The sequence below is a fragment of the Lampris incognitus genome, chromosome 10 (genome assembly GCF_029633865.1).
Source record: "Lampris incognitus isolate fLamInc1 chromosome 10, fLamInc1.hap2, whole genome shotgun sequence".
NCBI classification, from domain to species: domain Eukaryota; kingdom Metazoa; phylum Chordata; class Actinopteri; order Lampriformes; family Lampridae; genus Lampris; species Lampris incognitus.
The window spans coordinates 48,870,968-48,888,504 of NC_079220.1; the positions used below are offsets into that span (position 1 = coordinate 48,870,968).

The 17,537-nt window shown below is 47.3% G+C and overlaps 2 protein-coding genes across 2 annotated transcripts; one reads left to right on the forward strand and one right to left on the reverse strand.

Moving 5' to 3' along the window:
* The first annotated feature begins 462 nt into the window (after window positions 1-462).
* On the forward strand, window positions 463-7,609 carry rsad1 (radical S-adenosyl methionine domain containing 1). Its single transcript, XM_056288435.1, has 9 exons — window positions 463-645; window positions 861-994; window positions 1,165-1,369; window positions 2,501-2,866; window positions 3,474-3,537; window positions 3,644-3,791; window positions 6,767-6,821; window positions 7,084-7,187; window positions 7,301-7,609. The coding sequence occupies exons 1-9, from the start codon at window positions 463-465 to the stop codon at window positions 7,443-7,445; spliced, it is 1,404 nt and encodes a 467-aa protein (XP_056144410.1). The 3' UTR covers window positions 7,446-7,609.
* A 2,872-nt stretch (window positions 7,610-10,481) lies between these two features.
* On the reverse strand, window positions 10,482-12,131 carry rasd2a (RASD family member 2a). The gene is made up of 3 exons (XM_056288648.1): window positions 11,757-12,131; window positions 11,438-11,681; window positions 10,482-10,972 (listed from the first exon to the last, which is right to left on the reverse strand). Exons 1-3 carry the CDS (start codon window positions 12,129-12,131, stop codon window positions 10,482-10,484), a joined length of 1,110 nt encoding a protein of 369 aa, XP_056144623.1.
* Between the last annotated feature and the right edge of the window lie 5,406 nt (window positions 12,132-17,537).

Below are 17,537 nucleotides of genomic sequence, written 5' to 3' on the forward strand. Positions count from 1 at the left end.
ACGGACCCCTTGCAATTACACCACGGACCACTAGGGGTCCGCGGACCCCGGGTTGAGAAACACTGGCCTAAGATATTTCTTATAAAACTCTCCATGGAGACTTGCATCTCGCCCTGAGCCAGACGCCAGAGAGCGTCATTTCAACAGAACAGCGCCGTGGTGTGGTCGGAGTCTGTAACTCACAAAGCGGAAACGCTCACTGTCTTCTTCCTGTTAGTAGTTGGCTGCGGGGACGTAACCCGAGAGGTCGCTGGGACGCGTTCCGCTGGAATCGTTCGCCAAACTGCAATTAAGTGAAACCGAGTTAATTAACCAACTTCCGGTGCGTCACGCGCTGTCAAACCGGTGTGAGGCTGCGCAAGCGTGTAGCTGCAACACACGTGAGAGGAACAGAGCCGACAGGGACTCGCGGCCGCGTCTGCTGTCTGTCAGCGGAGTCACCGACAGTTGCCGTTATTCGGGATGTTTGGCAAAACTATAGCGGGAACGATTACGCGCCAATCGGTCGCGGCGGTACGCGCTCCCCCCAGGTGTGCCATCCGGTTCCGGCGCGGCTCCTCGACCGGGACGGAGGTGGACGGGGACGAGGTAATTGGGGCCCTGGACTCCTCACAGCGCCCCCGGCGCGCTTCGCTCTACGTACACGTGAGTTGGCAGCGGCCGCGTCTCCTGATAGGCCCATTTATATGCAGGCGGACACACAAATCAATGAGTGAGGAAATCACCGATTGAGCTGGATCCATTTTGGGCCTGTCTGACGTTTTGGTGCTTGAGCTATTTTTGGTCCGTGCCCCGAGAGTGTCTGGTCATCCGTCTCCTCTCCTCCCTTTAATTTTAACCCGCCCCGCCCCGCCCTGCAGTGGCCCTACTGCCTGCGAAGGTGTTCCTATTGCAACTTCAACAAGTACATCCTCAGAGGCGACAACGGCTCCAGCATGACTGAGTGCCTTCAACGAGAGACTGAGACGCTGTTGGGGCTGAGTCAGGTATCCAGGTACGTTCATTCATTCGTGATGTTCAGATCATGCCCTTGATATCGCCCAGTTTCCCCCCCTTACCTACCATCCACCCAGCAACAACTGTCCTCTCTTATTTCACCTTTGCTCTTGAACAGCGGCGTGATCTGTTGTGTTTCTCCTCCTCAATTCTGGTGTCTCTCTGCAGCATCACATCGGTGTTCTTTGGCGGTGGAACTCCAAGTCTGGCCCACCCCTCGACCATCGCCGCGGTGCTGGAGTCTGTTTCGAAACGTGCTAATATCTTGGACAAGGCCGAGGTCACACTTGAGGTCAACCCTACCCCGGAGGGAATGTCTAAGTTAGAGGACTACTGCCGTGCTGGGGTGAACCGTTTCTCCATAGGTGTGCAGGTGAATTTGACCTACGGAACAGTTATTATAGCCCATAATGATGGATAGATGGATTGAAATTATTTTCTGTTACCAATGCATGGAAACACAGACAACAGTATATGAAACTTAAAGACCACACAGGACTCAAATGCAGAACATAAAACACGAAAGTGCACATAGATACACCATAATAAAACCCATAATAAGTATAAAAACCCCTGCAACATCCACAGAGTTGTTCACTGATTCATTTTCTAGTCTCATTTTAATTTTGATGCTTGTCTTTGAGTCCGATTCCTCGCAGAATCGGACAAAATGATTTAAGGCGCACAGACAGCATACAAACTCACAATTAAGAGATACATTATCTCAACACTGTCTGTTTTGCAAATGCCTATTTTTTTTCCAAAACACCACTACATCGCTCCTCTCATCTAGACAAATTCCCAACCCACCAGAAGGTAAATGTAGATCTTTACGACAATTAAGTTGTTCTTCCACAAAATGCTACCGCTTTTGTCCACAGGGTTGCACAAAGTCAGCAAAAATCCAAACTCGTCCTGGCAGCTTTAAGCAATAGTAGAGCAGCAATAAAGGACCAGGTCCCTGCAGCCAGTAATCATGAGTATCGTGTGCCCCCCCCCCCCCGGTACCACATAACCACAATGTCCCTGGTTCAGTTTCAGCCAGTGACCTTCGCTGCATGTCCCCATCTCACTGTCCACTTGTTTCCTGCCTGCCACTTCACTATCCTCTATTCAATAAAGGCCAAAAATGCCAAAATAAATAATCTTAAATCACGAGTATCGGTCATAGGAGGAATGTATTCGGTGCTCCTTTGGCAGAGGTAACACCACTTCTGCTGAGGTGGGTGCTGTGGCACCTGAGGGTCCTGCATTTGCAGCCTGAGTGGGTGGTCTAGGTCATGAGCTATTCATTCTAAGTGCTTTGTGTGACCTCATTGTGACGATGACATCTGGTTCGTCAGAAGTAGTTGGATCATTTACCTTCCAAGATGCATCTGTGTGATAAACATCTGCTGACTTGAGACACAGAAGAATCAGAAGCGTATGATATGTGCTCCCAACGTCATGTATCCATAACTCCTGAATGATTCACCCTTTATTTTTTTTTCTTCTAACTATACAGTCTCTGCAGGATGAAGACTTGAAATTTCTCGGGAGAGACCACAATTCCCAGCACGCACTGCAGACTCTCGCAGAGGCTCGAAGGCTGTGCCCCGGCAGAGTGTCGGTGGATGTCATGTTCGGACGACCCGGACAGAGCGTGGAATCCTGGGAGAGGGAATTGTCTGAGCTGCTGTCGGTTTGCGACGACCACGTGTCTCTGTACCAGCTGACTCTGGAGAGAGGCACTCAGCTGTTCAAGCAGGTCCAACAGGGGGAACTGGCTCTGCCTGCTGACGATGCCACTGCTGTTATGTACCAGTTAGCCAGGAGGATGCTGCATGAGCGTGGCTTTCTGCAGTACGAGGTGTCGAACTTCGCTAAACATGTAAGTTTCTCGGTAAGGTGAGGCACCACTGATGAGTTCACCTCAATACTGTTTGGTTCTCAGAGTGGGAGCCATATATTCCTCCACAAAGCTTCTCTAATAGGTGATAGATTGTCCACACTACAAACCCTGTAATTTCTGTACAAGTGCTGACCTCCTTCATGCAGCGATGTGAATAACAACTATAAAGGAAAATAGACAAGATGAGCAAATGCAGATGGGAAGGTAGCGGATACCCAATATGTTTGCTGCCGTCTACCATCTTCAGACAACATTATGAGATATAATTTTGCTACGATTGCTATGTTGCTTTATTTTGTTTTGATCACTGCCTTTCAGAAACCCCTGCTAACAATAACTTGTCATAATATGCTTCAGGAAAGCCAAAATGTAACATACAGCCCCTTTAAAATGGACAATATTTGCACGCTTAGTTTCAAGTCCTGTAATTTCATAATTCATGAGATAAAATACAATCCAATTAATTTTTTTTTGCCACTGTTTTCATTAATACACCATTTATAAGGGAGATGTCTTAGGCGTAATGATATTCCATCACTTATATATCGGCGCAAAATAACAACCTTTTCCACTTTGTTTTATGTAGGACGCTATCAGCCATCACAACATGAGCTACTGGAAGGGGGAGCAGTATGTTGGCGTGGGCCCAGGTAAGCCGTTAGCAGAATAGGATGCATTTCTGTGTGTATGTGACACTTCTGAAGGTGGTGCTTAGACCACTGATGTCACTGAACGACGGGATGCTCTCTTTGACAGGAGCACATGGGCGCTTTGTTCCTCTGGCGGAAGGAGGTGTGGTTCGGGAGGCCCGGACCCAGACCCTGGAGCCCGATGTCTGGATCCAAGAAGTTCGTCGGAGAGGGCACGGGACACGGAGGAGGATCCCGCTCAGCCATCTTGGACTGTGAGCTGCTGACTTAACTCTTGTCCTCAGTTAGACTTGTCACACCGGTACCATTTTTGCACTGTTATGGCTAACCTCCAGTCCCGCTGACGGTTATTCAGACTTTGTTTATACAGGTAGTCCCCGGGTTATGAACGCCCGACATACGAACTCCCGTGCTTACGAACCGACCTCCGTAAAGCCTATTATTTTAAAAACTCAATTTACACACAATGGTTCGTATTAATGAATGGACGGACTACTTTGCGTGGCGCGTGCGCGTTTTAGGTGGTTCGTCGGCCTGAGGGAGAACAACCCCACGCTGTCTTTGCCATTTTAGGTCGGCTTGTATAAACATTGTTGTGTGCGTTATGTTTTGACTTAAATGTTTTGTGCGTTTACCCTCGTAATCACGGCTTCAAAGCGTAAATCTGACGCAAGTGATGGTGACGCGTCGAAGAGAAGGAAAACGATCACAACTGAAACGAAAGTGTCCAGAGAGGTGAAACGCTCTTTTATCGTTTTTTCACTTACCCGGTGAGGCAGGGAGGCGAGCCCCGAGCGGTCTTTTGTTTCTGGCATCAAACAGCCGGTCACGACCCGGCAGATAGGGAGTTTGAAATGTAAAAAATGTTTCTTTAAAGTTTTTTATAGCTATACACCCATTCTCCCTTGCTGCTCCACCCCCTTTGCCAATCAGGGAGGCCTGCAGACTACCACATACCTCCTCCGATACATGTGGAGTCGCCAGCCGCTTCTTTTCACCTGACAGTGAGGAGTTTCACCAGGGGAATGTAGTGCGTGGGAGGATCACGCTATTGCCCTCAGTCCCCCCTCCCCCCCGAACAAGCGCCCCAATCGACTAGAGGAGACTGTAGTGTAGCGACCAGGACACCCGCATCCGGCTTCCCAACCGCAGACGTGGCCAATTGTGTCTCTAGGGACGCCCGACCAAGCCGGAGGTAACACAGGGATTCGAACCGCCAAGCCCCGTGTTGGTAGGCAACGGAATACACCGCTACGCTACCTGGACACCCACTGTATAGTAGGGCTGCACGATATTAGGAAAACATGCGATAACATTGTTGAATATTGCGATGACGTTATGACTCGCGATAAATAATGCACCTGGCTACAGCAGCTATATTGACAATGAACAAATACCACCAACTTGGTTGCATGGCAATACAGTTTCTTCATCACTTTGACAGAACTTCTAGGCCTGTTTAAAGCAGCTGCTGGGAGTTTATATTATAAATTATTACGTAACAGTCTCAACTCAAAACTGGTGTCTTACCAGTTTTGCAGAGTGAGTAACTAAGGTTCGAATTTTATTTTTTTACATTATATTTTGTTGTTACTGAGGTTGAATCGGCCGAGTGACACTACCGCCTTTTTTCCAGAAGGGGGCACCAAAGTCAACACAAACTCCTGGTTGTATGCAGAGTATGAATACATGGCGCGTGCATATCGCTGTTCAAGCAGTCTGCTGCGATACGTATATCGTGCATGTTGATATCGCGATGAAGGTGAATTTTCGATATATCGTGCAGCCCTACTGTATCGTATATTTTGCCCAAAAAATTGCAACACATTATACATCAAGCGGGAACATATAAAAACAAAAGAGGAAAAAAATATACATATACAAAATACAAGGCATATACAAAATTAAATACTAAAAGGGTGAATACAAACCTTGGTCAGGGTACTGGCCAGGTGCCTGTATGCAAGTATGCTGACATGCAGTGTTTGGGCAGGATAGAGGCCCGGGTAAGGGTAACGGAGGGGGTGGTTAGTTTTGGTTTGGTTTGGGCCCAGTTGGATACAAACAAGGGAGAAGTAAATGTCCCAAGTGGGAGTATGTGTGTATGATAACCAGAATTACTGCCTTTCACGTCTGAAGGGGCTCTTTGGTCTTCGTTAAGTACTGAAAAACTTCTGCCATAATGTTTCATAGTGAATCTTTTGGCAGGAAGACTGCTCCGTCTGCGGAGATTTTTGAATTTGATAGCAGTAAACAACACCATGTGGCTGGATGGATAAATCGATCAGCACCGTTATTGATTTATAATTGTTTGGTTAGATACGCGGTTACGCGGGTTAATTCATTCAGCCTGACTGGTAAACATTAGTGCTGGAGCAATTATATCCTTTCACTTTGTAATGACAAAATATAAGTACTGAGGGTGTTGAGTGTTTACCATTGTTGCTTAAATATTATAGTTACACCATTAGGAAAACTGCACATGATGAAAAGCTCTACCCTCAATATATGTTAAATCTTTCAGCCAATGTTGTGCTTTGTTTCCCTGCTTTTATTCCTAATTAACAATACTAATATATAGGATCCTCGGTAGTATAGCGGTGAGTAACCTCGCCTGTCATGCGGGAGACTGCGGTTCAATTCCCCGACAGGGAGTACTCTGTCAGGCGACACGGTGGCCGAGTGGTTAGCACTTTGTTGCCTCACAGCAAGAAGGTCCTGGGTTCGAATCCCAGGCCGTCGCAGGTCTTTTCTGTGTGGAGTTTGCATGTTCTCCCCGTGTCTGCGCGGGTTTCCCCCAGGTGCTCCAGTTTCCTCCCACCATCAAAAAGACTGTTAGGGTTAATACTCCTGTCGGTGCCCCTGATCAAGGCAATGGAAAGAAGAACTGGAGTTGGTCCGCGGGCGCTGCAGCTGCCCACTGCTGCTATACAATAGGATGGGCTAAATGCAGAGAACACATTTGTTGTGAGAATACAATGTCGAATAAGGTGGCTTTCATATGCCAGCTACTAATTCTGTAGTTGTAACACGTAGTGCTGAAAACAAGAGAAATATATCTATACTGAACTCATTCAGATGTTCATTTGCTCACTCTGCTCTCCTCACATACTATTCTAGTTCCCATTCTGCTGTCAGTTCGGGGCTTGTCAGGTTAAAGTCAGAACCCAGTCACTGTGGGACTTTGTCAATAACCCTGTGTGATGATCTCTCATTTCTTCCTGGGCAGATTAGAGGAAGTGTTGGTGATGGGCCTGAGAATGACAGAAGGCATTACTCACAAGGTGAGTCACATTTATGTCCAAACCCTGCAGTATCAGCAAACACTGTGACGCATCAGAGTTTAGATCTCACGAGTTGCCATGGATCTCTCTCTCCTGTCAAGGGAGTCGTGGGTGTCGGTAGACGTAATGCGATAAAAGCCTCTGAAATACAACAAGGCAGCCTGTGGCATTTGAGTGAAGCACTAATAATAGAAATTCACCTGATAAATCTACGCATTGTCTTTTTTAAAACCTACTTGTATTTTGGATGGTATTTCTACAGCATTGGAAAGGGTTCAGCCCTGAAGCGGATCTTCAGACAGTCTTCGGTGGGTCTGTGGATGACCAAGAGTTGCTGTCGAACGGACAACTCGTCCTTGATGACAGGTAAATGATGGACATCAGGGGGTGCTTTCAATATTCCAGACTTTTCACCTGAAAGAGAAAAGAGCCGCTTTTAATCAAATCTCTTACGTAATGTATGCTCTTCCGTATTGTAGGGGCCTACGCTGCTCCTGGGGAGGACTGGCCCTTCTGGACAGCATGCTGCCAACTCTGCTACTAGCACTGGAAAACCATATTACCCAGAGACTGCAGAGAGATCAGTTGATTGATGGACAGAGCTATCAAACCTTTCCGCTTTGATGACAGAACAGACATGGAGCAGCTACGAACAGAAAGAGCTCCATTTTTGTTTTGGTCAGACTGACTTGACTGACAAGAGAAAAAAAGGATGGGCATCCGAGTGGCATGGCGGTCTATTCCGTTGCCTACCAACACGGGGTTCGCTGGATCGAATCCTTGTGTTACCTCCGGCTTGGTCAGATGTCCCTACAGACATAACTGGTCGTGTCTGCGGGTGGGAAGCCGAATGTGGGTGTGTGTCTTGGTCGCTGCACTAGCACCTCCTCTGGTCAGTTGGGGTGCCTGTTCGCGGGGGAGGGGTGATTGGGAGAAATAGCGGGATCGTCCCACATGCTACGTCCCCCTGGCAAAACTCCTCATTGTCAGGTGAAAAGAAGCAGCTGGCGACTCCACATGTATCGGAGGAGGCATGTGGTAGTCGTCAGCCATCCCCAGATCGACAGAGGGGGTGGAACAGCGACCGGGACAGCTCGGAAGAGTGGGGTAATTGGCTGGATACAATTGGGGAGAAAAAGGGGGGAAAGCCAAAAAAGAAAAATAAAGGATTTTTATAGGATGTAAAGGGTCTGCTCTGCTCCCAACATCCTGCTCTACATGATAACATCTGTCTTTTTACCAGCCATGTAGTTCAAGATGGTATGGACAGACTAGATCAGCCGAGCTACCTTTTCTAATCTAGTTTGCATGTCACAGAGTTCCAGCTCCTATGGTAGCTGATCGCTACAGTATGGATGCAGTGTAGCTCCTGTTGCAGGTACACTGCATCCATCATTGGTGTCATTGATATATTCTCTGCACCGTTGCACTTTATCACCTTATTTCGCCTGTATGAGTCAATCCTTGTGTATATATCTGAAGACTGTTGTGTTGTAGTGTTGCTATTCTATGTTAAGTACACTGCGAGAGCCATGAAACCTGAGTCAAATTCCATGTATGTGCAAACCTACATGGCTAATAAACACAATTGTGGTTCTGATTTCCCTGGATGTGTCTATCCCTCCCTGTTGCTGACTGCTTGGCATGGCACAAGGTGAACCATTCGTTAAGTGATGGCTAATCTAGATCTCACATCTGGCCCGGGTGTATTTGCTCTCAGTACAGGTGAAAGTTAAAAAAGTTACTGGCCCGTTTCTTAAGTCACAAGTTACGATCCTTTTGAGAGTGGTGCTAATAATTATGGGAAACGGAGTCTCTAACAGTTAACACAGCCTGTGACACAAGAAACGGGCTCTGCAGACTGCCTAGTGGGTTTGATGTGGGAAAGCAGCCGTGCAGCATGTAATCACAACGCTCGTGATGTGAGCTGTAGCAAGTGATAAATAGCGTGTCAGATTTTCACACGTTTCACAAAGCTACTATGTGCTGTCATGCTTATTTAGCTGGCATGGCAATATTTTCAATACAGATCTGGTACGGTCATTTAAGGGTACTTATTACTCGTCTTCTGTAAACCAAGACCTGCGTAGACACTCTGCCTCTGCACACTAAACCTGTTAAGATCATCTGAACTGAAATGCGTAGCTGTTCGTTCTTCTCTGCACACCTCCGTATTCATTTCCGGTCAGGATTTTGTTGCTTTTGCTGCTACGAAGGACGTTAAAATTGAAATTGGGGGGAAAAAACGAATCCGCCCTCATATCTTATCACGTGCACACAGACAGTGTTTTCTGCATACTTACAAAAGCATTGACATCTCATGATCGCCGTCGCATACAAGTAATTTCTGTCGCATGTAACTACTGCATGTGCCAGAAGCAGTGGAGATGTCAGATGTAGAAGAGAATTTTGCTTCCCGGTGCAGCTCTAACAGGGATCACTATAATACACACACAGTGGTGTGTGCATGTGAGCGTCGCTGCAGCTCAGTAACTGCTTCTGCTGTCTGTGATGAGAAGGATATAGTGAGAACCGTGTCTTTTCTGGACATGGACACCCAGGTGAACATAGTCTTTAGGTTGAGATGATTTCCCAGTCTAAATACCACATCATATAGCGTGAGGGTAAGAAGAAACTGACACATCCACTTGCGTGTAATGAGTGATTTGTGTGTTAATCGTGGACACACTTGTGAAACACTTAGAGAAACCGCAGCTTCTTCCATAAAGACCACTACTGTGCTTGCCAGCATGATGCTGTTATAGGTAATTTAAATCTGTGCTTTGGAACATGGCATCGTAATTAGAAATGGTCACATTAGTGACTTATACTCAGTTGGTGAGTCACATTACTGATTTATCTGAATCCCCCCAGAATAATAAGGGAAACTCTCATTTTTGGGGGGGGGGGGTGAGCAGAGGTACTATATTAAGCAACAGACTATTGCTTTCTCCTTTGGTTTGTCTGTTTTTCATTCTCAAATTTACAGGTCCTGTGTCTGCCAGCAACAGCACCCACATCTGAGTAACCGCACTGAAAAATGCGCCGTTGTAATAACCAAGTGGCACAGTTTCTATCAGACCAAGAGGCAGAACTTGATATTATGCAATGGATTATTCATCCATCCATCCATTATCCAAACCGCTTATTTCCGTGCATTTTGCTGGTTTCATTAAGTTAACAATTCTCAGCTCGCTTTTGTTTTCCTTTCTCCTTTGAATTAATTCAATTTCCCTTTTCCCCTTGAAATAATGAGAACATATAATTGTGCAGAACGTATAATTGTGCAGCCTATTCACAGCGGCGTGGGCGCCGCCCGGAAGTGGCAACAACTGCTTGGTGACAGCGAGGCGAAGCCTTTGTTGTGGTCGTGTGTATGTCCGGGGAGCGATGGCCGGAATGATCATTTGACAAGGGGGGAATCAATAACTAGTGTTCTCAGACGATCGGCACCACAGTTGGACGTGAATGAGCACGGCACACATATCAGTAAACAGCATCTCTTTATTATTTATGCAAGTAATACAGCCGTACAGCACCCCGTACAAAAACAGTGCTATAAGTGCATCGGTCCAGCCAGATGCTAGAGTATAACTCCTTACATTGTTAAACATTGTAGCATACTACCACAATGGGGTTTTTAATGAGAGGTCCCACAATTCATTGAACGTGGCACCTCTCGGTTTTGCCGGGTTTGGCGCTCGGGCCGAGCACCTGCCGCAGGTCGCTGCGGAAGCTCGGCCGGCGCGCCAGCGGGAAAACGGCGGCGCACGGCGCGCCGGGGCGGCGCACGGCGCGCAGTGACTGATAGGCGACGACGGACACGGTCCGATGCGCTGACGGGCTGGTCTCGACCGGCAGTCCGCCGAGCGCGGCCAGGGCCCCGAACACGTCCTCAAGCCCGGTGCCCTCTTTCGCCGAGGTCTCGAAGAAGGCGGCGCCCTCGCCGAGGACCCCCTCCGTCTCCGACCGGCCGACGACCCGCTGCGCGCGCAGGTCCGCCTTGTTCCCGCATATCACCACTGGCACTTTGCCGGCGTCCTTCGGCTTCATCAGCTTCGCCTTCGCCGCCCTGATCTCGTCGCGCAACTCGCAGACCTCCGTCAGCGTCCCCCTGTCGTCCAGGCTGAACACCAGCAGGAAAATGTCACCTGGTTAGAAAGAACAAGAGGGCGGCACACGCTCCGTTAGTGCATGCACGGGGGTGGGGGGGGGGTCTTTCTTACTTTTATTGGCAACTCTTTTATAATGAGTGGCTGTAAATAATGATTAATAAATGGGTATTAGGGTACTTTAATAAGATCTTATATTTGTTAGCATTGGAAGACGTCTTAACCCAAACTAGACTAAAAAAAATCTTTTCTTTAACCTTAACCATCAAGGATTCTGTACCCAAACTTGATCATCACAGATGTCAGGTGCAAATTATAATTTCAATTTGCTTTGACGTTTTCTCGTGCTTTTCTTGTAATACTATTAACAACTATTAAAAAAACAACATAGGACTTATATCTTATATGTTAACCCGTCTGATTATGTTAACAAGCGTGTTGTATAGGAGCTGAAGTGCCCTGCAGTCCTTTCGTCATGCTGGGGGGTTATTTCTGCGCCCTCACCTGTCAGTATGGTGAGCCTCCGTTTGGCGGGAAAGTCTCTCTCCCTCGCCGCGTCCACAATGTCAATCTGGTAAGTTTCGCCTCGTATCTGGTACAGTTTCCTGCTGAAGTCCTCGGATGTGGGTTCGTAGTGCTCTTCAAATTCGCCACCCAGGAACCGCTGGAGAATGTTAGTCTTGCCAACTTTCGGTGCGCCAAGCACCACTATTCTCCGACAGTTCCTCGGCTTGGTCAGAGCCGGTGTCTGTGCCGGTGCCGGTGTCGGTGCCGGTTCCGGTGCCGGCGGGTTTTCCCGGGTCTCATCGCGAAGAGAGGGTGCCGTCAGCGGTTCTACGCGCCTCCGCCGGAGCCGATCAGATGATGGCCGCTGGTCGCCGGTGCTGGAGGACCTGGCGACCCCCCCTCTCTTATCCCGCTGTCTCCACCGCGCTCTGACGGTCTTGATGATGCCCATGCTCGCCTTCGATATATTCGAGACTTTGACGCCGGGGTTTGACGGGTGCTGGCTGTGGACTTTGCTCTGGAGTCGCCGGCTGGGACTGGGAGATGATTTGCGGTGTAAACTGGTCAATTTGGGAAGAGGGATTTTTTTCCCGCCGGCCGTTCGTAAACCCAGTTGGTGATGATCGGCGCACGGTTTGAACGTTTCGGCGATGCCATCAACGGAAAGATAAAACTTCTCGGTTGTGTTCATCTCCATGTTCTTCAGAGCATTTCCAAACACAGATGGGGGGGGGGGACTATATGCGGGTTGTGTAGGGCCGATGTTGCATGGCATGTGCGCACCGAAACGGCGCTGCGTGCCATCTCTTATACTCCCGCATCAAGCGCAAACCCCTGCGTCACCAAGTCTAATCTGAGGACCACAACACTCCTTTTACGGCATAATGTGAACACCCCCCTCCCTCCCCCCCAACACAAGCCCACGCAGTATACTCTTTGTGATGGGTTTTATGGCAATTAATGTGTTTAAAACCTGGGTGAGCTCAGAATAGCATGTAAATGCCCATTGTGTAGTGTTTTCCCTACATCATACAAAAAGTGAATATGTTACTGGATAGCCTATCTTGTCTGTGAATGTTCTCATTCATCCAGGTCATGGTTATCCAAAGGAGTTGAATCAAGTGCAACTGGACTTGGTTATATATCCGTGAAGACGTTTCGCCTCTCATCCAAGAGGCTTCCTCAGTTCGTGCCTTTCTGACTAGACCAAGCTAGTCTGACTGGCTGGTGATGAGACTCAGAATTTATCCTCTTTGGAGTCGTTGTCAGAGCTATAGATGTCCACTGGCGTTGGTAAACATCGGAACACAAAGAGCCATGGACATCTATAGCTCTGACAACGACTCCAAAGAGGATAAATTCTGAGTCTCATCACCAGACTAGCTTGGTCTAGTTAGAAAGGCACGAACTGAGGAAGCCTCTTGGATGAGAGGCGAAACGTCTTCACGGATATATACCAAGTCCAGTTGCACTTGATTCAACTCCTTTGGATAGCCTATCTTGTTCTGAGAGGGAATGGTTTTCTTCTTCTTTTTAACTTGGATAAAATTCAATTCATGTAAGTCTAGTAACTTTTCAGATTTACTGCAATGGTCTGTTTTCTGGATCTGTGGGTCGCCCCGTCCCTTCCTCCGACCGTGATATCTCTTAAGACACGTCAGTCCAAATAAAACCCGGTGGAAATGGTGCATCCTGACACTGCGCACTAGCTGAAATGATTGGCCCAACGTGACATCCCGTGGAGCCATAACCCAGACTTTAACAGGCACGACTTTCTCATTATGGCATGTGAAGTCGTGAAATGTAGTCGATATCCATGCACCCCCCCCCCCTGAGCGTTTGCCTTTCATCCACTCATATGTCCTGATAATCCGCACAATGCTTTTGCAGATTCCACCGCTGTGATCTCAGTGAAAGGGGTCGCTGCGTCGTTTGTTGGGTGACAAGTTTACTGTTGCCTTGTTGGATACGTGATGTTCGGATATCCTTCCTGTCATGATGGATCGACGGACAGAGCGTTCCAATAAATGGCCAAATTATTGTTGTCATGGAAACTCCAATTGCGAAACGTGTGAGCATCGATTTAAATAATGCTTGTGTTCCCTTGCAGTGCTACTAGACAGTAGGCATTTAGTGTGATTGTGGATTTTAAATGCATAGGACGACATCAAGTTAAATTCAGTCACACTCTATATTTGCAACAAATCGCAGAGGGATCATTACCCGTGAGGATATTAAGCAGTGCATACCTGCACACACTGATGGTGAGACTGTGCGTCTGGGGTTTGGTCACTCACAGCGCCAGCACGCATGCGCTTTGTTCTTGCTGAATAACAAAGCCCACTGTGTTCTGCAGTGATCACGATCGCTGAGCTGTCCTCTCTTTAAGTGCTAAGATAGCAGCAACAGCTGTGATTCACAAGTCCTGCTGATGATGAGTGCTCTCACACCCCAACTTCAGGGGTAGCATTCTGAATTTATAGCTGTCACAGCCACACGCTTGCAACCACATCACTGCGTAAAGACGTGCTTAACAGGATGAGGGTGAAACAATCTCCGTAGATTTGCTGGAGATATCAGCACTCCGGGCCACAACACTAAACGTTATAAGGGAACAGCCCAAGGATGTTTGCTCTATATTTACACAGATATGAGTCGTGAATGGGTTGGCTTTGTCTCGAGGTTTCTGCGACAACATTGGCCTTAGACCACACAATTTTACCAACAGCATAATTTGCCACAGATAATTTATTTGGCGTATAGGCAACATAAAATGTAGACTAAGCGGTCATGTCATCCTGACATGAAATATGACCCGTTCAATAGGTGCTATCAGCGAACAAGTGGGAGAGAAAATGAGAACATCATATGATCACAAAATGATGACCTAACTATAACCGAGGGAGCAGGTGCATGGTTGATTCATTGCAGAGATGAGTGCAATGAATTGCCCTTATAGGGAAGGAAGGTGCTTTGCAGCAGTTGCCTACTCTTCTCTGCATGAAAAGCCCACATAATACATCCCCCCTACACACACAAAAAAAACCTGAGCCTTGGCCTGGATGTGTCTTGATATAGAAGGGAGAGCTTATTGCCATGGAGACTGGGGTCTCCTAACAACATCAACATCTCTTTGTGCTGCCCAGGAACGCGTTGGTAAGGAAGAACCGCACGGCCTGAGACTCGCCGCACCGCGTCTGATGGAGATGTGCTGCTGTTGAGAGGGCTTCGAGGGCTTTTCTTTTTTTTTTACTCTTGTTTTACACAAAAGCCATATTTTATTTAAAATTTTTGTGAATTTGAACAGAATATTTGCAAAAAATAATATGAAGAGCACAGCATAATTTGGTGCTACGGTTCAGCTGTGAAGCTAGTGATGAGCTGTCTGTTGATAAGTAACATGTCCTTAGGATTGGCCTGTATGTACAGAAATCATTCTTTAACATTTTGAATATATATATATTGTGGCGAATTTGGAGGGCAGCCCGGCCGGACCGTCACAGCCGGGACGCGAACTCGGATTTCCCGCACCGCGGGCGACAACGTTAACCAGTCGACTAAAGGGTCCGACCCGTTAGCCAACGTGTCTATTCATCCATAATCGTCACATTGCCCCCCTTCCTTCGGGATTCGACACAGCCGGGACGCGAACCCGTGGCTCTCGCACCACGGGTGACAACGTTAACCAGTCGACTAGAGGGTCCGACCCGTTAGCCAAGGCAAGGGCTACCGAGCCTAGTCATCCATGATCGTTACTATATATATATATGTAGAGAGAGAGAGATTCAACTTGGCAGCTGATGAGTGCGCGACGCACGAAACAGGCTTGTACTGCTATGAATTAAAGGGTTTTTCTACATCTATCTATCTATCTATCTATCTATCTATCTATCTATCTATCTATCTATCTATCTATCTATCTATCTATCTATCTATATAGCGTTTTGTTTTGTTTTTTTCAGAAACCGTCAATGGTGTTATAAGAGTGCTCAACTAATGAGTGGAATATCAATATAAATGTAGGACATTTTTTAAATACATAGCAGTACAAGCTTGTTTCGTGCGTCGCGCACTCATCAGCTGCTAAGAGCTCATTTAAGGCTCATGTATGCTCCCTTTACGTACGTAAATAGATACGTCCGTTCCAAATGTTCTAAACGCCACTGCCCGCATACTTCCCATCCGTTTTTTTACGTTGGCATGGTTGTTAAGCAATACATCCACTAGAGGGCAGATAAGAGTTAAGTTCAGAGTTCACGTCCGCGATCTGAGGTAAGGTGTCTAGTCATCCGGAAATTCACACGAAGAAGAAGAAGAAGAAGAAGAAGAGAGCATACACGGCGACGGTGGAGGAGATCATGATCATGTATGTTAAAAAAGAGGCAAAAGAAAAAAAATGCAGCGTAGTAGACGGCGGTGGTCTGTGCGGCCATTAAATACATGGCGGCATGTGGACGGAGAATTCTTCCCCCTGATTTTACCTATGAGAGAAATTTACGACGAACGCCATTTCCAATATTTTCGCACAGACTTTCCTCAAAAAGTTCCGCCGTTTCTTCGTCTTCTTTGTTGTGTGTTGCTGGCTGGTCGCGCGTGAGCTATTAACTACACTGTAGTTGTTATGGGGCTACATAATTCCCCTTATTGAGCTGGTAGGAACGTTAGTTTACAGCTGCTGTTTCCTCGGTTCGGGTTTACAGTGACACACTTCCGCTGCGCGGGTTTTTTGGTTGTTGAAATGGTGGAAGGAATAAATGGTGCACGTTGTGTAGCCGAAAGAGAAAGTTGTCACGACTCCTGCTTGAGCTCCTCTACACTGGTGACCCCGACGTTTGTCTCTTGGTAGTTATCAGAGACAATCTTTCGAACGAACATGGTTGACGAAATCAACGCGGTTTCTCTCAAATTGCCAGAGTTCTGGGAGTCATCGGCAACGACGTGGTTCGCCCAGGCGGAAGCGCAGTTTGCTATCCGCAAAATAACGGATGATGCTACTAAATACTACTACGTGGTATCGGCGCTCGGGTGTTCGACTGCAACTAGAGTGGTGAGTCTCCTTACAAATCCTCCGGCGGCAGACAAATACAAGGGGCTCAAAGATCACCTCTTGAAGATTTTTGAACTTTCCGACGCCGAGAGGGCCCACCGTCTCTTTTCTCCGCAAGGCTTGGGTGACAGCAAGCCATCCGAGCTCATGGACAAAATGCTGAATCTGCTGGGACCGGCGCACACACCTGATTTCCTCTTTGTACAACTATTTCTGCGACAACTGCCTGCTCAGGTGCGGGCCGCTTTGGCTAACACCAGCATTGCCGATTGCCGCAAGCTAGCTGAAGAAGCTGACAAGTTCTTCCTGGCCAGCCAACAGCAGCACTGCGCGTCCGCGCTCACCCCTGCCCATCCCCACACGCCACCACCTGGTGACTCCATGGTGGTCGTCGCGGCAACCCCCGGTCGGCGACAGGAGCCCGGCCTGTGCTTTTACCATGTGTAGCCGGGTGGTAAATATGTTAAATGATTTTCCACTTAAATTTAGTATAGTTTAACTGTTAATATATGTAATTGTTACACTGTCAAGCCATGTAAAATGTCATTTGATGTAGTTAAATTGTGGCGCAGATTGTGAGTGTATTTTTATAGTTTTGGTTGTCATTGCATGTTTTGACCAGTAAGTGGCAGTGTTGCGGACTTTTATTGTAACTCCGTTCAAGTTATCCAAGTGCATCTTGGGTATTCTTTCTTTTTTTTTCTTGTGTGGAGCGCCTGAAGATTGCGGTGTGACGGTGCTCTGACTCCGCAGTAAGTAAGGGTAAATATCTTGTGAAATATACCTGTAACATTATTCCAAACAATATTGTATGTCGGTAATTTGACAAGATGGTTTGATTTAGACGCTACTGGAGTTGATGTTCGGTGATTTTGGGCGCGAGCCGTCGACCACTGTTCGCCATTGCAGGCATGACAAGGTAATGTTGGCGTGAATAAAGCCACACCATGCCATTGTATTTGGGATGTAAAGATTTTATATGCATTTTAATTCTGTTTAAAGGTAACTGACAGAGTGAGAAGTTGCGCGATCTTCAGGAAGTTCCACATG

What these genes read in the sequence shown, in the direction of transcription:
- rsad1 (XM_056288435.1), top strand. Translation starts at nt 463, where the DNA reads ATGTTTGGCAAAACTATAGCGGGAACGATTACGCGCCAATCGGTCGCG. An exon ending in TGTCGAACTTCGCTAAACAT is followed by an intron (nt 2,867 to 3,473) that starts GTAAGTTTCTCG and finishes TGTTTTATGTAG; the next exon opens with GACGCTATCAGCCATCACAA. An exon ending in CAACTCGTCCTTGATGACAG is followed by an intron (nt 7,188 to 7,300) that starts GTAAATGATGGA and finishes TCCGTATTGTAG; the next exon opens with GGGCCTACGCTGCTCCTGGG.
- rasd2a (XM_056288648.1), bottom strand. Translation starts at nt 12,131, where the DNA reads ATGAACACAACCGAGAAGTTTTATCTTTCCGTTGATGGCATCGCCGAA. An exon ending in GGCGCGTAGAACCGCTGACG is followed by an intron (nt 11,682 to 11,756) that starts GCACCCTCTCTT and finishes GCACCGGCACAG; the next exon opens with ACACCGGCTCTGACCAAGCC. An exon ending in GAGGCTCACCATACTGACAG is followed by an intron (nt 10,973 to 11,437) that starts GTGAGGGCGCAG and finishes CTTTCTAACCAG; the next exon opens with GTGACATTTTCCTGCTGGTG.